Below are 25,887 nucleotides of genomic sequence, written 5' to 3'. Positions count from 1 at the left end.
GAGGTTCTGCCAGAGGTCTACTGTGCTATCCAGTGGATTCATTGGAAATCTACTTTGCAGCAACTGTTGTGTATATACTTACTTGGATAAGAGTAGAGTCAAATATACTGATGGCACATCTGACTGTTTATTAATGGAGCGATTACTGGCAGATCCCAAATGATCTTGGCTTCCTCAGTGTTATCGTCAAACTTTGTTGACATTTGAAACTGTCGTTTGACCCCTAAAAACCTGCTTCTTCCTGTCCTGTTTCTACAATGTATTGATGAAATTTTTTTACAGTGAGGTGGAGCGACAGTGATGTCCTAATTCTCAAGATTCTTCAGGAAGTTGACTTTATATTAGTTTCTGATATGTTCATCCCAGATAAATCACAATCTTTTAACACAAACCAGTATTATGATCTGCAGTGTGGACCGAGGCCAGTGAATGATGAGAAACAGTTGGCTCCAATGTTTAGATCCAGGCTACTTTACTGTAGGCTTATACTTGTTGTTTTGTAGTGAGAAAACATGTAATTCAGCATCACTCTCAATGACTGACACCTCATTCTTACATCAAGAAAAAGTCCATATTTTTGTCAATTTTCAATCACTAATAGATCATACACTTCAACTATATATGTTAGATATTAAAATGAAAATAATGTGATGTATTTGAGTGTAAACACGGCTGCAGTATTGCTCATAGTAACTGGTAGTCATACTGTAGGGGATCAGGTGGCTGGACCAGTTCAGACACCATCAGGGAAGGACATGTAATGGAGGACATAATCAGGGATTGACCTTAAGGGTTGCCCCTATTGCTTGGAGCAAATGAACTGAGCAGTCAAGCAAGTTGAACCTGCTCTGAGGTTTCCCCAGGGGATTTTTCTGGTTCCTCCCCATTGTTTAAGGGAAAGACGGACAATTTATGCCATCCAGACAAGTTGAACCTGCTCTGTGGTTGCCCCATTAGGCAGGGGATTTTTCAAAACTGAATTTCAGTAGCCTAACATAGGGGCTACACTTAAATTTTTTTGGTCCTGCTACACAGGAAGTATAACTATTGGTCAGGGTGAGCAGAGCGCCAGACAATACTATATCCTGTTGCTCTCGATTGTGAGCTGTGCGTCTAAATCTTAGTCTCCCAGAGCCGGTATGCTTACAACCAGATTGTAGAAGGGTCTCATGCGCTGCAAAAGTTACGCATTCAAACTGATTTTTCTACTTCATAGCATGCTAGCAGATACCCATAGACTTCCAGTCATTGTGCTAACACTAGTTAGCATTGGCTCACAAAATGACCTCTAAGTTCCTTCATACTGGACAAAGAGACATAAAAATGGTATCCAGGAGTTCAACAGCCTCTGGGGAAGTAGATAATGGGCCTCATTGCCAAAATCCCAAAGTATCCCTGTGACCATTTTGCTTGTAAAAAATTACTTGAAAATGTTCTGTCAAGTGACAGTAATCATCAGGCAACCAACAAAAAAAACTGCTGTCCAATGGGCAAGAGCCTTTCAAACCTTAATGTCAATCCCTGACATCAACGGTGCAAATAGAGGAGAAAGGATCCAAAATGGTTGCCAGACAGTTCTGGGGAGAACAACAAGGTGGGGTATTGTGAGTGCAGAAATTGTGAGTCCTGTGTGCCTTTACTTCATGCCCACTGATCTGACAGAACTTAACCGGCCAGATGGTGAAACCTATCCAGAACTTTCACTAATCAGTTGGTATGAAGACAAGGACACAAGACTTGGAAGGCACAGTAGTAGTATTGGGATGTAGCCCTGATCTTTTTCATTAAACAATATTCATGTCTCGACCTTCATTGGTCTTCATGTTCGGGCTATGTCGTAATTGTTCACGAACCAATCACAGGTCTTCTTGATACCTGTAGGGGAGGAGAGACACAGTCAGTCATCTATGGATACTGTGCATTTTGGAAGAGTGGTTTAATCACTGTGAACGTTACTTTCATCATAATCATAAAACGACCAATAACCAGATAGGTATCAAATATCATGCTGTAATGGGTCTGTGTTATTTACAAGGCAACTAAATCCAACTACAATAATGAGTTGTTTTCTGGACAGGAAATACAACCCTCAATATTTGGATCTCTGACCTTCAGAGAGCGGCGTGAAGGTGAAGTCAGGGAGGTAGCGTCGCAGCTTGGCGTTGCTGGCCGTCTTCTTCATCTGACCGTCTGACTTGCTGGTATCAAACTGATGTCATAGGTCAAGGGCCACAGAAGGCAAAGCACAGGGAGATGACATAGTTACAGTGCAACGGATATGGGGGATAGCCAGTCCGAGTGGGCATTTAATGTACTACATCTGTACGTCTTTCAGTCCCACAGGTGTAATGAACCTTTAGATATGGTTGCTGGTGTTGTACTAAGGATTCCATTAGATTGGTTCTAGACACTGATCTAAGGTCAAATTTGTATAATGGTTAAGGTAAGGAATTGGGGAAGATACGCTGATCCTAGATCTGTGCCGAGGAGCAATTCCTATCAGGCGTACACAGCCTGTGGAAGGATACAACTATTTGACCTTTGAAGTCCAGGGCATCTGCAATCATCTGTACGGCGTCCTTGATGGGGAGCTCCTCCTCCTCCCCCACTGTGAGAAACAAGTGACAAAGGAGCTTGGTCCAGTTACATATGGTACACACACACACACACACACACACACACACACACACACACACACACACACACACACACACACACACACACACACACACACACACACACACACACACACACACACACACACACACACCATGTTGGACTCACCAGAGAGAATGAGGGGGTCAATCTCATCATACTCCCGCAGCACCCAGAGGAACAGACGTGCTACATCCTGAGAAAACACACACACAGATTGAATGTACACACGCACATATCTGACACACACACACACACACACACACACACACACACACACACACACACACACACACACACACACGCACGCACGCACGCACACACACACACACACAGAGTAATTCACTAAACATACCAGAGAGTAGATGAATTGTCTCCTGGGTGTTCCGGAGCCCCACACCTGTAGTGGGGTTCCCTCCTCTGTTAGAAGGAGAGTAGAACGGAGTATGTGTTTGTATCTGTCTGTCTGTGTGTGTGTGTACGTCAAATCAAATGAAATTGTATTGGTCACATACACATGGTTAGCAGATGTTAATGCGAGTGTAGCAAAATGCTTGTGCTTCTATTGCTGACAGTGCAGTACGTTTTTTTCTTTTTTCTTTCACCTTTATTTAACCAGGAAGGCTAGTTGAGAACAAGTTCTCATTTACAACTGCAACCTGGCCAAGATAAAGCAAACAAATTCACAACAACTTCCTTATACACAGAAATGTAAAGGGATGAATAAGAATATGTACATATAAATAATATGGATGAGCGATGGCAGTGCGGCATAGGCAAGATGCAGTAGATGGTATAGAATACAGTATATACATATGAGATGAGTAATGTAGGATATTTAGACATCATTAAAGTGGTGTTATTTAAAGTGACTAGTGATACTTTGATCAAATCCATTTATTAAAGTGGCCAGTGATTTGAGTCTGTATGTAGGCAACAGCCTCTCTATGTTAGTGATGGCTGTTTAACAGTCTAATGGCCTTGAGATAGAAGCTGTTTTTCAGTCTCTCGGTCCCAGCTTTGATGCACCTGTACTGACCTCGCCTTCTGGATGATAACGGGGTGAACAGGCAGTGGCTTGGGTGGTTGATGTACTTGATGATCTTTTTGGTCTTCCTGTGACATCCGCTGCTGTAGGTGTCCTCTGTGTGTCCTCTCTCTGTGTGTGTGTGTGTGTGTGTGTGTGTGTGTGTGTGTGTGTGTGTGTGTGTGTGTGTGTGTGTGTGTGTGTGTGTGTGTGTGTGTGTGTGTGTGTGTGCGTGCGTGCGTAGTATTGTGAGTGTTACTTACTTTTAGCAGCATATGTCTTATGCATGAGCGCTGAGAGCACGTGACCATTTTCAAAGTTGAAGTTGTCATAGGGACCATACACGTTAGTCGGGATTACGGCGGTGTAGCGACGCCCATGCTGCGCAAAGTATCCCCTGTTGTCAATCAAGTCCACACACACACACACACACACACACACAATCATGTTGTGGTTAGAACATTAATGACCCACTCCAGCTATTTTTTTAACAAAATTCTCAGTACACATACAATACAAGGTACAAACCCTTAGGGGTAGAATTTTTTTTTTTGAGAGAATTTTTTGTTGACACAAATGGCGAAATTCAAGGAGTTGGCAATTCAAGGGGTTAGTCTGATGGATGCATACCGATGTCATCGGCCTTCCCTCTTGCTTCCCAGAACAATAGCAGAGCAATAGAGGTTCCTTGGAAGTTGTGGGAACATATGTTTTTGGTTTCTCATTGGTTCTGGGAACAAAAGCCTAAGTTTCCTGACCAGTGAAACTGACCTCTTTTTTTTTACATTCTGAGAACATTCATTTTTTGGTTGCAGGAAGTTCTGAGAACGTTTTACAATGATTCCCTGAAAGTTTTCCTGGGAGGTTTTATTAATGTTCTGATAATGAAATGATAGGTTATTTGAATGTAATTAAATAATATTCTGAGAACATGTTTCAGTAAGACTTTTAATAACACTGCTAGCTTAGGTTAACTGTTTTGAACACCAAGCACAGATGGGACACATGGAAATTAAATTGCTTAGGCATTAATCATGGCAAACTGTCATGTCTTGTCATATTATGTCTTGTTCCTGTTCTTTCTCTTCACTCTGTCTCCCTCTGCTGGTCGTATCAGGCTACCTTCTCTTTCTCTCCTCCTCCAGCTGTTCCTCATCTCCTCTAACTACCTCGTTCACCCTTTTCCCACCTGTTCCCTTTTTCCCTCTGATTAGGTCTCTATTTCTCTCTCTGTTCCTGCTTCTTTCTTTGTCAGATTCTCGTTTGAGTTTCTCATGAAACCTGTAGGAAACGTTACGCTGAAGTACTAAAATTCCCACATAAGAACATTGTTCTTAATGTAGGAATTTGAGAACATTGCTTTAAATATAACCATGAAGAAACCTGTAGGAAACATTATGCTGAAATTCCTACAGAAGAACTGTCACGACTTCTGCCGAAGTTGGCTCTCCTGCCTGTTCGGGCGGTGCTCGGCGGTCGTCGTCACCGTCCTACTAGCCACTACCGATCCCTTTTTCGTTTGTCTGTTGGTTTTGTCTTATTAGTTTCACCTGTGTGTATTTTAGTTTAATTAACGTCCTTATATGTAGTAGGTTGTCCCGCCCTTGTTTTGTGCGGGATTGTTTTTGTATTCGTGTCATTTGGTGTAGCACTTGTGTTTTATTCTCCGGTCTATTTTGATCCTGTGTTGGATTATTCACCCTGTGTGTTGGGTTGACCGTGTTTTTTGTGCGCCGGAGAATAAACTGTTCGAATCACTGAAACCTGCTCTCTGCACCTGATTCCACCCACCTTGATAAAACGTGACAAGAACGTTCTTTAATGTTCTCTGAACAATTTGAGAACATTACTTTAAATAGAACCATGAAGAAACCTGTAGGAAACATTATGCTGAAATTCCCACAGAAGAACGTTGTTTCTTAACTTTCTGAGAGCATAACTTTAAATAGAACCATGAGGAACCTGTAGGAAATGTTATGCTAAAGTACTGAAATTCCCACATAAGAAACATATGGTTCTCAGAACATTATGTGCTAGCTGGGCTGTGCCATGTAATGAGGGACCTGCACCAGCTACTGAAATGCATCTTTTGTTAAGTTCATCAGGTGATAAATGAGGTGCAAGGGAGGCTGGAGTGGGTCTTTCAAATGTGTGCTAATGTACCTGCACAGGTAACAGATTAGTCACCAGCTCACCTGTTCTGAATATCAATCATTCTTTTGGCATGTGAGTAGCCAAAGTTTGAGTCATGTGGAGGCCCATTGTGGATCTGTGGGAAGGGGAAGAAAGCATGAGTGATCATACACCATCTTTTATTAAAAATCCCAGTTTGGAGGGCCAGAGATCCCCCAAACATAGAGTAGTTCTACTGTCACTGGGCACATACTCGGTCCCAAATGGCACCCTAAACTCTTGACTCCTACCTATGACCAGGGTCATTAGGTCTCTGGTTAAAAAGAATGTACTATATAGGGAATAGGGTGCCATTTGATGCCCCCATAGTATTTTAGTATTAAGGTTAAACACAACATAATCTCAATGATTTGGTCTTACTGGTTGTTCAACTTACCATGCTCTCATCAATAGGGTATGTGGTCTTGTCAGGAAAGATGCAGCTGGACAGACAGGACACCACCTTGGTGACGCCCCTTTCGTGAGACGTCTGCAGCACGTTGTCATTGATGCGAAGGTTGTCCCTCTGTGAAGGCAAAACACTGTGGTCTCAATTCAATAAAACCTGTATTGCGACTCTTACACAATAACTTGTTTTTACACAATAACTTGTTTTTACACAAATAAATTAAAAGAATGCATTTGGAGACAGTGATAAGAATCTCTCCTGTAAACACTGCTCACTAACACCCCGCCCGTGACGAGCACGCGCATCCGCTCAGCCTTCGTCTGCAAAACCATCTCTCACTCTCACTCACTCTCAAAGAATGCTAACTTTTATTTTTTCAGTTGTGATATTCACATACTGTTATTACGCTGTAGCTCATCATTGTAAATACACATTTGTTCTTAACTAACTTGCCTAGTTAAATAAAGGTTAAATATTTTTTTTTTTAAATAAACAGATGGATTAATACCCTTTTGGAATTAAGATGAATACATTTGCCAACAAAGTCACTGTGTAAACTTCACTTTGACAAGTTCAATTGAATTTAAGCCTAAGTAGTTGCACGGCCAGGTCGAACATGGACATTTATAATCAGGTCATTCAGCAGAAGATATTTTCCAGAGCTGCTTCCAGTCGGTGCATTCAACCAGTAGCTAGATAAGACAAACCATTTCACGGACTGGCCTTTAGGTAGTTCAGGCAAAATATCAGATGGGCTGGTTCCACCTTCAGCCCATCAGCCTGTCTAAACTGGGGGTTTTGTACACAAATATCATTATTTGGTTAACAATTGGGGTGCCAGGCAAAGAAATGGGCCAGTGAGTTAGAAATGCCCGTTTCGAATTTCTGGACACATCCCTGATTGAACAAATGTAGTTTGGGACAGAAACGTATAGCCTAGGTATTAAAACAAACTGGGTAGTTAGGTAAGCTCACCAGAAAGTGTAGGTTCTCCTTCATGTGAAGATAGAGTCCTCCCACCTTGGCAGCCAGGTGGATGACATGGGTGGGCCGATACTTCTCAAACACTGCTCTTGTCTGTTGTAGATCTCTGGCAGAACAACTGTTATCATCATCATCACCATCCCATTTAATGGAAACACATCAATCACGAATGTAATTAGCTAAACATTTAATGTGGTTCCAGCAGGAACTATATAGAAACTCTAAATATATACTGTATCTATGCATCAATCTACATATCTATAGAATAGATTAGAAAATAATAGAATAGCAGAGAATATAATATTTTTTTCCACCAGTGAACTTATTTTGTTCCTGTTGGAACCACAAAACCAGCCCCAGATGTAAAAGGGTCATAACAGGATTTCATACAGTGCAACATGACATACTTTACCTATAGAAATATGTTATGTAGGTGTTTCTCGGGCATGAAGAATATGGCATCTCTTGTACATAGGCTAGGCCATTTTTATCTGCATCGACCAAGCCTCAGACCAGCTCTGCTGAGAATATGAAGTTAATGTGACATAACTTACACGAGGTTGGCCTCCTTGGAGGACAGGAAGGTCCACTGCTCGCCCTTGAGACAGCCGCCTTCCTGTTTCACCACGTGCTCGATGGCCTTCCCGACCAATCCAGATCCGCCCGTGACGAGCACGCGCATCGGCTCAGCCTTCGTCTGCGAATCCATCTCTCACTGATTAAAGAATGCAAACTTTAATTTTTCAGTTGTGATATTCACATACTGTTATTACGCTGAAGCCTAAAACAAAGTAGGCTGATATGAATGACAGTATGATCATGGCCCTATTTATAGCCTACTTTAAAACGTAATAATAATGATAATTATTATTATTTTTTACATTTAGGCCAGTAAGGAATTAATCAAATATATGCTATACAACATCAAACGCAAGTTGAAAGGTATTAACACACTTTTCGTTTCAATTACAATTTCATTGTAGCCACATTTGTTTAATCATGGAGGCTACTTTATTGTATTTATTTCCTATCTACATTTATTGACTTTTGTCTTTTGAAATAAATTCAATTTGGCATATGAATTATTAAGCCAAAGGGGGAGTGAATGGTATAATGACAATGTTAATTTTAGCCTATCAAAAGGATAAACAAACAGCCTACGCCAATATCGACATATATTTCATTTTTAAATATAACAATTTAGTTTAAAAGAATGGGAAATAAGAGTTAGGCTATATTACAAAACAGAAGCTTATATTACAATATCAGATTGTCATACAGGCTACACCACCGACATTATTTTAGCAAAGCAAACCAAATAGTAGCCTAAAAGTATATGAGGTCTGTCGAAAGAAAATGTCTACTGATATGTTAAATACAATGTAGCCTAGCCTATAAATAGGCCTTATAGGACAAACATTTTAGGGAAATAATTGCAAATATTAATCGGTAGTCTATGTGGGCTATTTTGAATTCAAATAAAAAAACTCAAAGCGAAAAAATGACGAGAATACAAAACTAAGAATAGTTATACATTTAGGCTAATAAGGAATTAATAACATGCTATACATCAAACGCAAGTTGTTTAATCATGGAGGCTACTTCATTGTATTTATTTCTATATACATTTATTAACTTTTTTATTTTGAAATAAATTCAATTTGCCATTTTAAATATGAAGCCCAAGAGTCCAAAATGGGAGTGAATTGCATTATAGTAGTGTACATTTTTAGCAAAAGGACAAATAGCTTACGCCAATACCGACAGACACAGTATTTAATTTTAAAATTAACAATATGTGTTTAATCGAAATATCGGTTGGTCTCATTAGGCCTATATTACAAACAGTATATTACAACATCAGATGATCATATAGGCTACAACACTGACATTATTTTAGCAACACAAACAGAGTAGGCTAAAAGTAGCATATACGAAGTTAGTCGAAAGAAAATGTCTATGTTGAAGTCAAACGCACCCACCCATTCAACCAAAAGTCATCTACATAGGACTTAAAGGACAAACATTTATAGGCAAAACATATTCATCCGTATAGTTTACGTGAGATATTTGGAATTATAATCAGTCACATTTTTAACTCGGCAAGACTCTCGTGTTATTTTGTATGTATCTTATCAATACACAAAGTTAATGTATGAATTCAAACCTGTAAAATTATTCGTTAGAATTTTCCTCCTCGGATAAAGTCGGTATTAGATCCTATTTCTGAACGCTCAAGTACATAAATGAGGCATAGGCTCTCTTTTGTCTTGCACACTAACCTATCAACGGGTAAGCCGCAGGCGCAAGGTAGAGTCGCACTTATAGGCTACCTGTGAGCAACACTTAGAGAACAAGGGAGAGTAGTAGCCTTACAGGTGACTATCGCAGTTTCTCGCAGTACCACAACACATTAAGAAAATACCAGAACTGTTAAGATACAGTTGAAGTCGGAAGTTAACATATACCTTTGCAAAATACATTTAAACTCCGTTTTCACTATTCCTGACATTTAATCCTAGTCAAAAATTCCCTGTCTTAGGTCACTCAGGATCACCACTTTATTTTAAGAATGTGAAATATCAGAAAAATATTAGAGAGAATTATTTATTTCAGCATTTCTTTCATTCATCACATTCCCAATGGGTCAGAAATGCACATACACCCAATTAGTATTGGTAGCATTGCCTATAAATTGTTTAACTTTGGTCAAACATTTTGGGTAGTCTTCCACAAGCTGCCCACAATAAGTTGGGGGAATTTTGGCCCATTCCTCCTGACAGAGCTGGTGTAACTGAGTCAGGATTGTAGGCCTTCTTGCTCGCACACGCTTTTTCAGTTCTGCCCACACATTCTCTATAGGATTGATGTCAGCGCTTTGCCATGGCCACTCCAAAACCTTGACTTTATTGTCCTTATTAAGCCATTTTGCCACAACTTTGGAAGTATGCTTGGGGTCATTGTCCATTTCAAAGACCCATTTGCGACCAAGCTTTAACTTCCTGACTGATGTCTTGAGATGTTGCTTAAGGATATCCACATAATTTTCTGTCCTCATGATGCCATCTATTTTGTGAAGTGCACCAGTCCCTCCTGCAGCAAAGCACCCCCACAACATGATGCTGCCACCCCCCTGCTTCACGGTTGGGATGACTATCCTACTTTTATCTGAACTATCACTCACGTACCACAATTAGAAAATACCAGGAATAGCCTGTTAATAACTGTTAAGATAGGTTTGGTGAAAAAAAAAACATTTTATATAACTTCTGTTGGAAATTGAGATGCAATTAAGAAAACAGGCATATAATTGGCTACATTTTAACGCATTTCAAGTCAAATAAAAAAGGAATTAGTCACATGCACCGAATACAACAGGTGTAGACTTTACCGTTAAATGCTTACTTTTGAGCCCTTTCCCAACAATTCAGAGTATAAACAATTTTCTAAATAAAACAATTAATAGTAACACAATACTTGTGGTATGAGGAAGTTGAAGTAATTGAGGCAATATTTACATGTAGGTAAGGGTAAAAACAATCAGGATAGATAATAAACAGAGAAGCAGCAGCATGTGACCAAACACCTCTATTTGGTCTTATTTTGCAAAATTTGAAATATTGTGTTTTTTTACATTGGATAAAAGTAGAGACTCAGAGATACAAAATGGTATATCAAACACTGCAGTTGTGGAATAATGGGAAAGTAACTTTGCTTTGAAAGTTGATAAACTTCTAACCCCACTTTTGAGAAAGTGGCCCTTGAAAGTTTTGGTACACCTACTGGACAGCTCTTCTTTGTTTACACCTATTCAGCATTGTTCCCCCCTTCTTAAGCCTAAGCCCTGCCCATTTCTTTACTTTTTAAATTGTTTTATTTAAACTTGTTATGGCTGGGGGCAGTATTGAGTAGCTTGGATGAATAAGGTGCCCAGAGTAAACTGCCTGCTACTCAGGCCCAGTTGCTAATATATGCATATTATTAGTAGATTTGGATAGAAACCACTCTGAAGGTTCTAAAACTGTTTGAATGATGTCTGTCAGTATAACACAACTGAGAAAAAATCCAACCAGGAAGTGGGAAATCTGAGGTTTGTAGTTTTTCAAGTCATTGCCTATCAAATATACAGTGTCTATTGGGTCATATTGCACTTCCTACGGCTTCCACTAGATGTCAACAGTCTTTAGAACCTTGTTTGATGCTTCGACTTTGAAGGAGGGAGGAATGAGAGCTGAATGAGTCAGAGGTCTGCCAGAGTGCCATGAGGTGACCACGCGCGTTCACGTGAGAGTTAGCTTGTGTCCCACTGCATTCCTACAGACAAAGGAATTCTCCGGTTGAAACATAATTGAAGATTTATGTTAAAAACATCCTAAAGATTGATTCTATACATCGTTTGACATGTTTCTACATACTGTAACGGAACTTTTTTACTTTTCGTCTGCTCGCGCCTCATGAATTTGGATTACTGGGCTAAACGCGTGAACAAAAATTTGGTATTTGGACATAAATTATGGACTTTATCAACAAATCAAACATTTATTGTGGAACTGGGATTCCTGGGAGTGCATTCTGATGAAGATCATCAAAGGTAAGTGAATATTTATAATGCTATTTCTGACTTCTGTTGACTCCACACCATGGCGGATATCTATTTGGCTTGTTTTGTTGTCTGAGCGCTGTACTCAGATTACCATTGCATGGTGTGCTTTTTCGGTAAAGCTATTTTGAAATCTGACACAGCGGTTGCATTAAGGAGAAGTTTATCTAAAGTTCCATGCATAACACTTGTATTTTCATCAACATTTATGATGAGTATTTCTGTAAATTGACGTGGCTCTCTTAAAAATCACTGGATGTTTTGGAACTACTGAAAATAACGCGCCAATGTAAACTCAGATTTCTGTATATAAATATGAACTTTATTGAACAAAACATACATGTATTGTGTAACATGAAGTCCTATGAGTGTCATCTGATGAAGTTTATCAAAGGTTAGTGATTCATTTTTATCTCTATTTCTGCTTTTTGTGACTTCTCTCTTTGGCTGGAAAAAGGGCTGTGTTTTTCTGTAACTAGGTGCAGACCTAACATAATCGTTTGGTGTGCTTTCTTCGTAAAGCCTTTTTGAAATCGGACACTGGGGTGGGATTAACAACAAGTTTATCTTTAAAATGGTGTAAAATACTTCTATGCTTAAGGAATTTTAATTATGAGATTTCTGTTGTTTTGAATTTGGCGCCCTGCATTTTCACTGTCTGTTGTCATATCGATCCCCTTAGTGGGATCTAAGCCATAAGACATTTTTAACCTTTATTTAACTAGGAAAGTAAGTTAAAAACAAATTCTTATTAACAAGGGCCCTCGGAGTGTGGTGTCAGAAAAATACCCTCACACTCAACGTCAACAAAACAAAGGAGATGATTGTGGACTTCAGGAAACAGCAGAGGGAGCACCCCCCCGATCCACATCGACGGGACAGTAGTGGAGAGGGTAGTAAGTTTTAAGTTCCTCGGAGTACACATCACGGACAAACTGAATTGGGCCACCCACACAGACAGCATCGTGAAGAAGGCGGAGCAGCACCTCTTCAACCTCAGGAGGCTAAAGAAATTCGGCTTGTCACCAAAAGCACTCAATTTTTTTTACAGATGCATAATCGAGAGCATCCTGTCGGGCTGTATCACCGCCTGGTACGGCAACTGCTCCGCCCACAACCGTAAGGCTCTCCAGAGGGTAGTGAGGTCTGCACAACGCATCACCGGGGGCAAACTACCTGCCCTCCAGGACACCTACACCACCCGATGTCACAGGAATGCCATAAAGATCATCAAGGACAACAACCCCCCGAGCCACTACCTGTTCACCCCGCTATCATCCAGAAGGCGAGGTCAGTACAGGTGCATCAAAGCAGGGACCGAGAGACTGAAAAAAAGCTGTGAAGCGACTCTCCGCATCTAACCTGACAGAGCTTGAGAGGATCTGCAGAGAAGAATGGGAAACTCCTCAAATACAAGTGTTGTAGCATCAGACCCAAGAAGACTTGAGGCTGTAATCGCTGCCAAAGGTGCTTCAACAAAGGACTGAGTGAAGGGTCTGAATACTTTCAGAATGCACTGTACTTCTATTGACAGCTGTATGGTCACACACCAGAGACACTTGTAGAGCCATACACACACTTCCTGCAACCTCATTTATTTTCTCACATCTGTTTCTCTTTCATCCCTTCCTCGCTCTCTCGCTCCTTACTCCCTTGTTCCTGCAGTTCAGAGGAAGAGGTCGGCGAAGAGAAGGCCAAGTCCAATAAAGAGGCCGTTCCCAAAGGTCAGAGGGCACCCCCATGGAAACAATACGTGTTCATGTGTGTGAATTCTAAGAACTTTAACTCTGTTCACAGGAATCGACGAGGCATCGGAGAGTGAGGAAGAGAGCGAGGAGGAGAAACAGAACGAGGAAGAGGGGAAAGAGGAGGAGGAGGAAGGGAAGAAGACCCCAGTCCAGACGAAGAAGAAGAGAGGTAGCAGTTTTTCTTCTTCTTTAGAATCTTTACTGATCAGGTATCACAGGGAAGTGGCAAGACTTGAACCCACAGAAATATACTGTGTTTTTGTTGAAGGGGGCTATGATGTGATAATGTTGTGTGTTTTTGTTGAAGGGGGCTATGATGTGATAATGTTGTGTGTTTTTGTTTTGATGGGGGCTATGATGTGATAATGTTGTGTGTTTTTGTTGAAGGGGGCTATGATGTGATAATGTTGTGTGTTTTTGTTGAAGGGGGCTATGATGTGATAATGTTGTGTGTTTTTGTTGAAGGGGGCTATGATGTGATAATGTTGTGTGTTTTTGTTGAAGGGGGCTATGATGTGATAATGTTGTGTGTGTGTTTCAGACAGCAGCGGTGAGTCGGACACTTCGGAGGACAGCGACATCGATGGAGAGGCAGCCTCCGCTCTCTTCATGGTGGTGTGTGTGTGTGAGAGTGTTAGTTTGTGTGTGGTCCCTTTTGTAGTGCCACTGTTCAATGTCAACCCCATTTCCCTGTCTTTCTTGCAGAGATGGAGTCTTGATATCGTGTTCTTGATCTGGGTTACGGTGCCTAAGATCTGGGGCTTTTCTAAAAGTCTTGAACAAGACTCTGGTAGTTGATGAACCTGATACCATATTTTGTAGTTTCTATGTGGCACAAAAGGGGTGACACAACACACAATTTCCAGGGTATCTTGCTTCCCTAGTGTGGCAGCAGTGTGGGCACAAAAACAGGCCTTTTTAACCCTTTGATGTGGTTGGTGTTGGTCTGACTCTCTATCTTGGTATTCCACATTTCAACTGGTGTTGGTGTGATAATGGTCTGCAAACACTGGGTCTTTCTTGGTCTGGGTCCTGAGAGGTTGAGAGTGGCTCTCGTGGACAATGCTCTTGACTACCACTCTTAACGTTCCCCATTTCCTCACTACCCCCCCCCCCCCCCCCCCCCCCCCCCAGAAGAAGCGTACTCCTCCTAAGCGCGGTGGTGGGCGTGGCTCTGGAGGCAGCTCCAGGACTGGCAGTCGCCCTGGAACACAGACTCAGCCTCCAACACACTCAGAGCCGCCGCTAGCAAACTGGAGCAAGGTACACACACACACATATTCACAGATGGGAAATAGATGTTATATTTGTAATGTTGTCATTTATATTGACATTTTCACAGGATCTGGAAGTCTTATTTTGTTTGTGGTACCTTAAGGCTATGTGTGACCTCAGCACTGCATGCTAACTCTTCTTTAACGTCCGTCACCCTGCTCCCTCCCCTCACAGGTAAGAGACAGGTGGTGGGTGGTAGCTCTGAGTCTCCAGCTGCCAAGAGGCTGAAGATGGAGTCCAGCAGTACGGCTGTCACCACCCAGAGTCCTGCCCCCTCAGGGAAGAGCACGCCACAGCCCCCCTCAGGCAAATCAACCCCCAGTTCCAGGTATATTCCTCTTCAATCTCTCCTGTTTGTTCACTTTTCTCACCCTTACCCTCTCTAGCTCACACACACTCTCGTTCTGTCTCTCTCCCTCTTTTCTCTGTCCTCTCCCACACGCACGGTCTTTCTTCTTATTCTCTCCCCCCTTCCACCACACACCCTCTCCCTGGTGTTTTGTCCCACTCTCCATCCTACCTCTCCACAGTGACGTTCAGCTGACGGAGGAGGCGGTGCGTCGCTACCTGATCCGGAAGCCCATGACCACCAAGGACCTGCTGAAGAAGTTCCAGACCAAGAAGACTGGCCTGAGCAGCGAGCAGACGGTCAACGTCCTGGCCCAGATCCTCAAACGCCTCAACCCCGAGAGGAAGAACGTCAACGACAAGATGCACTTCTACCTCACAGAGTAAACCGGGCTCGTGTTCATTAGGGCATATGCCTTTTAAAATGGAGACTGAGTCCAAGTTCCTCTTTCAGTCCCTTTGGTGCCTAATGAACACGACCTAGGGAGGGAGGAGGAGATGAATAGGAGAGGAAGAGGATGAGAGCAACGTCCTCATTGATTGATCAGCGGAAGGAGGAGAAGGATAGAACAGGGTCCTTGGAAGAGAGTGGAATAAGGTAGAAAGAAAAGTGTTACGCAACTGATTTGAGATGCGGTGTGTAAACTAGCCTCAATGTCTGTCTCTAGAAATGGTTTGAAGTCAACTGTACCTGTGGCAGTCCTTTCAGGTTAAACAACTTACTCTTACAAGATGTAGGTTTATCAATGAATTACGCAGATGTGAAGGTATCAACGAAAACATTCCGTGTAGATCTTGCCTGCTGACTCATCTCCCACCACAACCCACTGGATTCAACAAGACAAGTGTGGGTTATTTTGTACGATTTGCCGTATCTCCCCAGGCCTCTATTTCTCATTTTAGAATTGTCTTTTTTGTTTATTTTCATTTGTAATAAAAACCCTGCTGTTGCCGTGGCTGGTCTCCTTGTCATGTTTCTGGTTGGTTTACATAATTAGAAGCAGAACACTGGACAATGATGTCATACATCTTAAGGCTTTTCAATGAAGACACACTAATATTCTTTGAGGTTCTGCCAGAGGTCTACTGTGCTATCCAGTGGATTCATTGGAAATCTACTTTGCAGCAACTGTTGTGTATGTACTTACTTAGATAAGAGTAGAGTCAAATATACTGATGGCACATCTGACTGTTTATTAATGGAGCGATTACTGGCAGATCCCAAATGATCTTGGCTTCCTCAGTGTTATCGTCAAACTTTGTTGACATTTGAAACTGTCGTTTGACCCCTAAAAACCTGCTTCTTCCTGTCCTGTTTCTACAATGTATTGATAACATTTTTTTACAGTGAGGTGGAGCGACAGTGATGTCCTAATTCTCAAGATTCTTCAGGAAGTTGACTTTATATTAGTTTCTGATATGTTCATCCCAGATAAATCACAATCTTTTAACACAAACCAGTATTATGATCTGCATTGTGGACCGAGGCCAGTGAATGATGAGAAACAGTTGGCTCCAATGTTTAGATCCAGGCTACTTTACTGTAGGCTTATACTTGTTGTTTTGTAGTGAGAAAACATGTAATTCAGCATCACTCTCAATGACTGACACCTCATTCTTACATCAAGAAAAAGTCCATATTTTTGTCAATATTCAATCACAAATAGATCATACACTTCAACTATATATGTTAGATATTAAAATGAAAAGAATGATGTATTTGAGTGTAAACACGGCTGCAGTATTGCTCATAGTAACTGGTAGTCATACTGTAGGGGATCAGGTGGCTGGACCAGTTCAGACACCATCAGGGAAGGACATGTAATGGAGGACATAATCAGGGATTGACCTTAAGGGTTGCCCCTATTGCTTGGAGCAAATGAACTGAGCAGTCAAGCAAGTTGAACCTGCTCTGAGGTTTCCCCAGGGGATTTTTCTGGTTCCTCCCTATTGTTTAAGGAAAAGACGGACAATTTATGCCATCCAGACAAGTTGAACCTGCTCTGTGGTTGCCCCATTAGGCAGGGGATTTTTCAAAACTGAATTTCAGTAGCCTAACATAGGGGCTACACTTACATTTTTTTGGTCCTGCTACACAGGAAGTATAACTATTGGTCAGGGTGAGCAGAGCGCCAGACAATACTATATCCTGTTGCTCTCGATTGTGAGCTGTGCGTCTAAATCTTAGTCTCCCAGAGCCGGTATGCTTACAACCAGATTGTAGAAGGGTCTCATGCGCTGCAAAAGTTACGCATTCAAACTGATTTTTCTACTTCATAGCATGCTAGCAGATACTCATAGACTTCCAGTCATTGTGCTAACACTAGTTAGCATTGGCTCACAAAATGACCTCTAAGTTCCTTCATACTGGACAAAGAGACATAAAAATGGTATCCAGGAGTTCAACAGCCTCTGGGGAAGTAGATAATGGGCCTCATTGCCAAAATCCCAAAGTATCCCTGTGACCATTTTGCTTGTAAAAAATTACTTGAAAATGTTCTGTCAAGTGACAGTAATCATCAGGCAACCAACAAAAAAAACTGCTGTCCAATGGGCAAGAGCCTTTCAAACCTTAATGTCAATCCCTGACATCAACGGTGCAAATAGAGGAGAAAGGATCCAAAATGGTTGCCAGACAGTTCTGGGGAGAACAACAAGGTGGGGTATTGTGAGTGCAGAAATTGTGAGTCCTGTGTGCCTTTACTTCATGCCCACTGATCTGACAGAACTTAACCGGCCAGATGGTGAAACCTATCCAGAACTTTCACTAATCAGTTGGTATGAAGACAAGGACACAAGACTTGGAAGGCACAGTAGTAGTATTGGGATGTAGCCCTGATCTTTTTCATTAAACAATATTCATGTCTCGACCTTCATTGGTCTTCATGTTCGGGCTATGTCGTAATTGTTCACGAACCAATCACAGGTCTTCTTGATACCTGTAGGGGAGGAGAGACACAGTCAGTCATCTATGGATACTGTGCATTTTGGAAGAGTGGTTTAATCACTGTGAACGTTACTTTCATCATAATCATAAAACGACCAATAACCAGATAGGTATCAAATATCATGCTGTAATGGGTCTGTGTTATTTACAAGGCAACTAATTCCAACTACAATATTGAGTTGTTTTCTGGACAGGAAATACAACCCTCAATATTTGGATCTCTGACCTTCAGAGAGCGGCGTGAAGGTGAAGTCAGGGAGGTAGCGTCGCAGCTTGGCGTTGCTGGCCGTCTTCTTCATCTGACCGTCTGACTTGCTGGTGTCGAACTGATGTCATAGGTCAAGGGCCACAGAAGGCAAAGCACAGGGAGATGACATAGTTACAGTGCAACGGATATGGGGGACAGCCAGTCCGAGTGGGCATTTAATGTACTACATCTGTACGTCTTTCAGTCCAACAGGTGTAATGAACCTTTAGATATGGTTGCTGGTGTTGTACTAAGGATTCTACTAGATTGGTTCTAGACACTGGTCTAAGGTCAAATTTGAATAATGGTAAGGTAAGAAATTGAGGAAGATACGCTGTTCCTAGATCTGTGCCTAGGAGCAACTCCTATCAGGCGTACGCAACCTGTGGAAGGATACAACTATTTGACCTTTGAAGTCCAGGGCATCTGCAATCATCTGTACGGCGTCCTTGATGGGGAGCTCCTCCTCCTCCCCCACTGTGAGAAACAAGTGACAAAGGAGCTTGGTCCAGTTACATATGGTACACACACACATTGACTGATCACACACACACACACACATTGACTGATCACACACACACACACACACACACCATGTTGGACTCACCAGAGAGAATGATGGGGTCAATCTCATCATACTCCCGCAGCACCCAGAGGAACAGACGTGCTACATCCTGAGAAAACACACACACAGATTTAATGTACACACACACACATATCTGACACACACACACACACACACACACACACACACACACACACACACACACACACACACACACACACACACACACACACACACACACACACACAGTAATTCACTAAACATACCAGAGAGTAGATGAATTGTCTCCTGGGTGTTCCGGAGCCCCACACCTGTAGTGGGGTTCCCTCCTCTGTTAGAAGGAGAGTAGAACGGAGTATGCGTTTGGATCTGTCTATCTGTCTGTGTGTGTGTACGTCAAATCAAATCAAATTGTATTGGTCACATACACATGGTTAGCAGATGTTAATGCGAGTGTAGCGAAATGCTTGTGCTGCTAGTTCTGACAGTGCAGTACATTTTTTTCTTTTTTCTTTCACCTTTATTTAACCAGGAAGGCTAGTTGAGAACAAGTTCTCATTTACAACTGCAACCTGGCCAAGATAAAGCAAACAAATTCACAACAACTTCCTTATACACACAAATGTGAAGGGATTAATAAGAATATGTACATATAAATATATGAATGAGCGATGGCAGTGCGGCATAGGCAAGATGCAGTAGATGGTATAGAATACAGTATATACATATGAGATGAGTAATGTAGGATATTTAGACATCATTAAAGTGGTGTTATTTAAAGTGACTAGTGATACCTTTATCAAATCCATTTATTAACGTGGCCAGTGATTTGAGTCTGTATGTAGGCAGCAGCTTCTCTATGTTAGTGATGGCTGTTTAACAGTCTGATGGCCTTGAGATAGAAGCTGTTTTTCAGTCTCTCGGTCCCAGCTTTGATGCACCTGTACTGACCTCGCCTTCTGGATGATAGCGGGGTGAACAGGCAGTGGCTCGGGTGGTTGATGTCCTTGATGATCTTTTTGGTCTTCCTGTGACATCCGCTGCTGTAGGTGTCCTGTGTGTGTGTGTGTGTGTGTGTGTGTGTGTGTGTGTGTGTGTGTGTGTGTGTGTGTGTGTGTGTGTGTGTGTGTGTGTGTGTGTGTGTGTTACTTACTTTTAGCAGCATATGTCTTATGCATGAGCACTGAGAGCACGTGACCATTTTCAAAGTTGAAGTTGTCATATGGACCATACACGTTAGTCGGGATTACGGCAGTGTAGCGACGCCCATGCTGCGCAAAGTATCCCCTGTTGTCAATCAAGTCCACACACACACACACACACACACACACACACACACACACACACACACACACACACACAATCATGTTGTGGTTAGAACACTAATGACCCACTCCAGCTATTTTTTAAAACAATATTCTAAGTACACATACAATACAAGGTACAAACCCTTAGGGGTAGAATAAATTTCTTTTTAAAAAAATAGTTTTTTTTTGTTGACACAATGCCAAAATTCAAGGAGTTGGCAATTCAAGGGGTTAGTCTGATGGATGCATAGCGATGTCATCCCCATTCCCAGAACAATAGCAGAGCAATAGAGGTTCCTTGGAAGTTGTGGGAACATATGTTTTTGGTTTCCCATTGGTTCTGGGAACAAACGCCTAAGTTTCCTGACCGGTGAAACTTACTTTTTTTACGTTCTGAGAACATTCATTTTTTGGTTGCAGGGACGTTCTGAGAACGTTTTACAATGATTCCCTGAAAGTTTTCCTGGGAGGTTTTATTAATGTTCTGATAATGAAATGATAGGTTATTTGAATGTAATTATATAATATTCAGTAAGACGTTTAACAACACTGCTAGCTTAGGTTAACTGTTTTGAACACCAAGCACAGATGGGACACATGGAAATTAAATTGCTTAGGCGTTAATCATGGCAAACATATCTCTTTTTTATTGTCACAAGGAGCCTATAAGATTTAAACCTATGATCTTATGTTTCCTATCCAATGGACTCAGTCCACTGAGGTTGGCCAGGTTGGAGATAGCATGCCATGTTTTGTAACTTATACAAAGCTGTGTATTTTAGTCTATTCAAACAGACCCCATTTCAAAGGAAACAAGTGCTCATAAAGATCAGCTGTGGCCAATTAGTGGGTGCGGCCACTTCCTGAACTCACTTAACAAGATAGAGGATAGAGAGAGTTTTGTTGATGCTGAGAACGGAATGTATATGTTCATAAGTAATATTTTTAGAACGCTCTTGTGGTTTTAATGGAAAGTTGTCTTAATGTTCTGAGAATATTACTAAATAGAACCATGAGGAAACCTGTAGGAAACTTTACGCTGAAGTACTGAAATTCCCACATAAGAACGTTGTTCTTAATGTTCTCTGAACAATTTGAGAACATTACTTTAAATAGAACCATGAAGAAACCTGTAGGAAACATTATGCTGAAATTCTGAAATTCCCACAGAAGAACGTTGTTTCTTAACTTTCTGAGAGCATAACTTTAAATAGAACCATGAGGAACCTGTAGGAAATGTTATGCTAAAGTACTGAAATTCCCACACAAGAAACACATGGTTCTCAGAACATTATGTGCTAGCTGGGCTGTGCCATGTAATGAGGGACCTGCACCAGCTGCTGAAATGCATCTTTTGTTATCAGGTGATAAATGAGGTGCAAGGGAGGCTGGAGTGGGTCTTTCAAATGTGTGCTAATGTACCTGCACAGGTAACAGATTAGTCACCAGCTCACCTGTTCTGAATATCAATCATTCTTTTGGCATGTGAGTAGCCAAAGTTTGAGTCATGTGGAGGCCCATTGTGGATCTGTGGGAAGGGGAAGAAAGCATGAGTGATCATACACCATCTTTTATTAAAAATCCCAGTTTGGAGGGCCAGAGATCCCCCAAACATAGAGTAGTTCTACTGTCACTGGGCACATACTCGGTCCCAAATGGCACCCTAAACTCTTGACTCCTACCTTTGACCAGGGTCATTAGGTCTCTGGTTAAAAAGAATGTACTATATAGGGAATTGGGTGCAATTTGATGCCACCATAGTATTTTAGTATTAAAGTTAAACACAACATAATCTCATTGATTTGGCCTTACTGGTTGTTCAACTCACCATGCTCTCATCAATAGGGTATGTGGTCTTGTCAGGAAAGATGCAGCTGGACAGACAGGACACCACCTTGGTGACGCCCCTTTCGTGAGACGTCTGCAGCACATTGTCATTGATGCGAAGGTTGTCCCTCTGTGAAGGCAAGACACTGTGGTCTCAATTCAATAAAACCTGTATTGCGACTCTTACACCATAACTTGTTTTTACACAATAACTTGTTTTTACATAATAACTTGTTTTTACACAAATGAATTAAAAGAATGCATTTGCTCACTAACACCCCGCCCATGACGAGCACGCGCATCCGCTCAGCCTTCGTCTGCAAAACCATCTCTCACTCTCACTCACTCTCAAAGAATGCTAACTTCTATTTTTTCAGTTGTGATATTCACATACTGTTATTAGGCTGTAGCCCATCATTGTAAATACACATTTGTTCTTAACTGACTTGCCTAGTTAAATAAAGGTTACATACAAAATATAATAAATAAACAGATGGATTAATACCCTTTTGGAATTAAGATGAATACATTTGCCAACAAAGTCACTGTGTAAACTTCACTTTGACAAGTTCAATGGAATTTCAGCCTAAGTAGTTGCCCGGCCAGGCGAACATGGACATTTATATTCAGGTCATTCAGCAGAAGATCTTTTCCAGAGCTGCTTCCAGTCGGTGCATTCAACCAGTAGCTAGATAAGACAAACCATTTCACGGACTGGCCTTTAGGTAGTTCAGGCAAAATATCAGATGGGCTGGTTCCATCTTCAGCCCATCAGCCTGTCTAAACTGGGGGTTTTGTACACAAATATCATTATTTGGTTAACAATTGGGGTGCCAGGCAAAGAAATGGGCCAGTGAGTTAGAAATGCCCGTTTCGAATTTCTGGACCCATCCCTGATTGAACAAATGTAGTTTGGGACAGAAACGTATAGCCTAGGTATTAAAACAAACTGGGTAGTTAGGTAAGCTCACCAGAAAGTGTAGGTTCTCCTTCATGTGAAGATATAGTCCTCCCACCTTGGCAGCCAGGTGGATGACATGGGTGGGCCGATACTTCTCAAACACTGCTCTTGTCTGTTGTAGATCTCTGGCAGAACAACTGTCATCATCATCATCACCATACCATTTAATGGAAACACATCAATCTCATAAAAGTATGCATGCACGAATGTAATTAGCTAAACATTGAATGTGGTTCCAACAGGAACTATATAGAAACTCTAAATATATACTGTATCTATGCATCAATCTACATATCTATAGAATAGATCAGAAAATAATAGAATAGCAGAGAATATAATATTTTTTCCACGAGTGAACTTATTTTGTTCCTGTTGGAACCACAAAACCAGCCACAGATGTAAAAGGGTCATAACAGGATTTCATACAGTGCAACATGACATACTTTACCTATAGAAATATGTTATGTAGGTGTTTCTCGGGCATGAAGAATATGGCATCTCTTGTATATAGGCTAGGCCATTTTTATCTGCATCGACCAAGCCTCAGACCAGCTCTGCTGAGAATATGAAGTTAATGTGACATAACTTACACGAGGTTGGCCTCCTTGGAGGACAGGAAGGTCCACTGCTCGCCCTCGAGACAGCCGCCTTCCTGTTTCACCACGTGCTCGATGGCCTTCCCGACCAATCCTGATCCGCCCGTGACGAGCACGCGCATCGGCTCAGCCTTCGTCTGCGAATCCATCTCTCACTGATCAATGAATGCGAACTTTAATTTTTCAGTTGTGATATTCACATACTGTTATTACGCTGAAGCCTAAAACAAAGTAGGCTGATATGACTGACAGTATGATCATGGCCCTATTTATAGCCTACTTTAAAACGTAATAATAATTTTTTTTTACATTTAGGCCAGTAAGGAATTAATCAAATATATGCTATACAACATCAAACGCAAGTTGAAAGGTATTAACACACTTTTCGTTTCAATTACAATTTCATTGTAGCCACATTTGTTTAATCATGGAGGCTACTTTATTGTATTTATTTCCTATCTACATTTATTAACTTTTTTATTTTGAAATAAATCTAATTTGGCATATTAAATATTAAGCTCAAGAGCCCAAAATGGGAGTGAATGGTATTATGACAATGTTAGCCTATCAAAAGTATAAACAAACAGCCTATGCCAATATCGACAGATATTTCATTTTTCAAATGTAACAGGGGGAAATAAGGGTTAGGCTATATTACAAAACAGTAGCCTCTATTACAATATCATATTGTCATATAGGGTACACTACTGACATTATTTTAGCCAAGCAAACCAAATAGTAGCCTAAAAGTATATGAGGTCTGACGAAATAAAATGTATTATAATATGTTAAATACAAACATTGTAGGGAAATAATAGCAAATATTAATCCGTAGTCTATGTGGGCTATTTTTTATTAAAATTAGTCGGCCATTTTTAACTCGACAAGAATGTGTAACTCGTGTTATTTGGATATTAATTGTGTCAATAGAAACACAAAGTAATTGTTTTGAATTCAAATCTGCAAAAAGTTCAAATAAAGTCGATATTAGATCATTTGTGCGCTCAAGTACTGAACTGAGGCTATCTTGTCTTCCAGACTATGTCCTTAGCAAAGCAGCAGGCGGGAGACACATTCACCCTTCCATAGGCTACCTGTAAGCTATTTGATAGCATGTGTAGAGAATCTGACTATCCTACTTTTATCTGAACTATCACTCACGTACCACAATTAGAAAATACCAGGAATAGCCTGTTAATAACTGTTAAGATAGGTTTGGTGAAAAAACAAACATTTTATATAACTTCTGTTGGAAATTGAGATGCAATTAAGAAAACAGGCATATAATTGGCTACAATTTAACGCATTTCAAGTCAAATAAAAAAGGAATTAGTCACATGCACCGAATACAACAGGTGTAGACTTTACCGTTAAATGCTTACTTTTGAGCCCTTTCCCAACAATTCAGAGTATAAACAATTTTCTAAATAAAACAATTAATAGTAACACAATACTTGTGGTATGAGGAAGTTGAAGTAATTGAGGCAATATTTACATGTAGGTAAGGGTAAAAACAATCAGGATAGATAATAAACAGAGAAGCAGCAGCATGTGACCAAACACCTCTATTTGGTCTTATTTTGCAAAATTTGAAATGTTGTGTTTTTTACATTGGATAAAAGTAGAGACTCAGAGATACAAAATGGTATATCATACACTGCAGTTGTGGAATAATGGGAAAGTAACTTTGCTTTGAAAGTTGATAAACTTCTAACCCCACTTTTGAGAAAGTGGCCCTTGAAAGTTTTGGTACACCTACTGGACAGCTCTTCTTTATTTACACCTATTCAGCATTGTTCACCCCTTCTTAAGCCTAAGCCCTGCCCATTTCTTTACTTTTTAAATTGTTTTATTTAAACTTGTTATGGCTGGGGGCAGTATTGAGTAGCTTGGATGAATAAGGTGCCCAGAGTAAACTGCCTGCTACTCAGGCCCAGTTGCTAATATATGCATATTATTAGTAGATTTGGATAGAACCCACTCTGAAGCTTCTAAAACTGTTTGAATGATGTCTGTCAGTATAGCAGAACTGAGAAAAAATCCAACCAGGAAGTGGGAAATCTGAGGTTTGTAGTTTTTCAAGTCATTGCCTATCAAATATACAGTGTCTATTGGGTCATATTGCACTTCCTACGGCTTCCACTAGATGTCAACAGTCTTTAGAACCTTGTTTGATGCTTCGACTTTGAAGGAGGGAGGAATGAGAGCTGAATGAGTCA

At 40.9% G+C, this 25,887-nt stretch overlaps 4 protein-coding genes across 7 annotated transcripts in view; 2 read left to right on the top strand and 2 right to left on the bottom strand.

Annotated features, from left to right (window-relative positions):
* The window catches only part of LOC109893603 (general transcription factor IIF subunit 1-like), a 28,260-nt gene extending 12,086 nt beyond the window's left edge, over positions 1–16,174 (top strand). Inside the window, exon 15 of the mRNA XM_031814044.1 lies at positions 15,681–16,174. The gene's annotated coding sequence lies outside the window, so the exon portion shown is untranslated. The remainder of the gene's footprint in view (positions 1–15,680) is intronic.
* On the bottom strand, positions 114–9,562 carry LOC109884830 (GDP-L-fucose synthase). 2 transcript variants are annotated; one of them, XM_031814049.1, is made up of 11 exons: positions 9,415–9,562; positions 7,802–7,962; positions 7,239–7,365; positions 6,252–6,380; positions 5,878–5,951; positions 3,946–4,079; positions 3,011–3,075; positions 2,785–2,851; positions 2,529–2,608; positions 2,110–2,209; positions 114–1,875 (listed from the first exon to the last, which is right to left on the bottom strand). In XM_031814049.1, exons 2-11 carry the CDS (start codon positions 7,954–7,956, stop codon positions 1,820–1,822), a joined length of 987 nt encoding a protein of 328 aa, XP_031669909.1. In that variant the 5' UTR covers positions 7,957–7,962; positions 9,415–9,562; the 3' UTR covers positions 114–1,819. The 2 variants fall into 2 exon arrangements, with proteins under 2 accessions (XP_031669909.1, XP_031669910.1); XM_031814050.1 differs by having other exon boundaries at positions 7,239–7,353; positions 9,415–9,553.
* On the top strand, positions 13,718–16,174 carry LOC116359939 (general transcription factor IIF subunit 1-like). 3 transcript variants are annotated; one of them, XM_031814053.1, is made up of 5 exons: positions 13,718–13,764; positions 14,137–14,210; positions 14,733–14,858; positions 15,045–15,198; positions 15,401–16,174. In XM_031814053.1, exons 4-5 carry the CDS (start codon positions 15,101–15,103, stop codon positions 15,603–15,605), a joined length of 303 nt encoding a protein of 100 aa, XP_031669913.1. In that variant the 5' UTR covers positions 13,718–13,764; positions 14,137–14,210; positions 14,733–14,858; positions 15,045–15,100; the 3' UTR covers positions 15,606–16,174. The 3 variants fall into 3 exon arrangements, with proteins under 3 accessions (XP_031669913.1, XP_031669911.1, XP_031669912.1); XM_031814051.1 differs by having other exon boundaries at positions 14,730–14,858; XM_031814052.1 differs by having other exon boundaries at positions 13,722–13,764; positions 14,137–14,207; positions 14,730–14,858.
* Positions 16,175–18,040: 1,866 nt separating this feature from the next.
* LOC109884831 (GDP-L-fucose synthase-like) lies at positions 18,041–23,827 on the bottom strand. Its single transcript, XM_031814041.1, has 10 exons — positions 23,663–23,827; positions 23,083–23,197; positions 22,113–22,241; positions 21,739–21,812; positions 20,131–20,264; positions 19,244–19,308; positions 19,020–19,086; positions 18,810–18,889; positions 18,392–18,491; positions 18,041–18,157 (listed from the first exon to the last, which is right to left on the bottom strand). The coding sequence occupies exons 1-10, from the start codon at positions 23,815–23,817 to the stop codon at positions 18,102–18,104; spliced, it is 975 nt and encodes a 324-aa protein (XP_031669901.1). The 5' UTR covers positions 23,818–23,827; the 3' UTR covers positions 18,041–18,101.
* Positions 23,828–25,887: the final 2,060 nt, after the last annotated feature.

This window comes from Oncorhynchus kisutch, unplaced genomic scaffold (genome assembly GCF_002021735.2).
Source record: "Oncorhynchus kisutch isolate 150728-3 unplaced genomic scaffold, Okis_V2 Okis06b-Okis10b_hom, whole genome shotgun sequence".
In the NCBI taxonomy this organism is placed as follows: domain Eukaryota; kingdom Metazoa; phylum Chordata; class Actinopteri; order Salmoniformes; family Salmonidae; genus Oncorhynchus; species Oncorhynchus kisutch.
Note: the sequence above shows the minus strand (reverse complement) of the source record. Positions and strands in the feature narration are given on the sequence as shown.

Excerpts from the sequence above, each read along its gene's own strand:
- LOC109884830 (XM_031814049.1), bottom strand. The coding sequence starts at position 7,956 with ATGGATTCGCAGACGAAGGCTGAGCCGATGCGCGTGCTCGTCACGGGC. Across the intron at positions 2,852-3,010 it reads GACAATTCATCTACTCTCTG|GATGTAGCACGTCTGTTCCT; the intron begins GTATGTTTAGTG and ends GTGTTTTCTCAG. Across the intron at positions 1,876-2,109 it reads CTTCACGCCGCTCTCTGAAG|GTATCAAGAAGACCTGTGAT; the intron begins GTCAGAGATCCA and ends CCTCCCCTACAG.
- LOC116359939 (XM_031814053.1), top strand. The coding sequence starts at position 15,101 with ATGGAGTCCAGCAGTACGGCTGTCACCACCCAGAGTCCTGCCCCCTCA. Across the intron at positions 15,199-15,400 it reads AAATCAACCCCCAGTTCCAG|TGACGTTCAGCTGACGGAGG; the intron begins GTATATTCCTCT and ends ACCTCTCCACAG.
- LOC109884831 (XM_031814041.1), bottom strand. The coding sequence starts at position 23,817 with ATGGATTCGCAGACGAAGGCTGAGCCGATGCGCGTGCTCGTCACGGGC. Across the intron at positions 18,890-19,019 it reads TGACCCCATCATTCTCTCTG|TGGGGGAGGAGGAGGAGCTC; the intron begins GTGAGTCCAACA and ends TGTTTCTCACAG. Across the intron at positions 18,158-18,391 it reads CTTCACGCCGCTCTCTGAAG|GTATCAAGAAGACCTGTGAT; the intron begins GTCAGAGATCCA and ends CCTCCCCTACAG.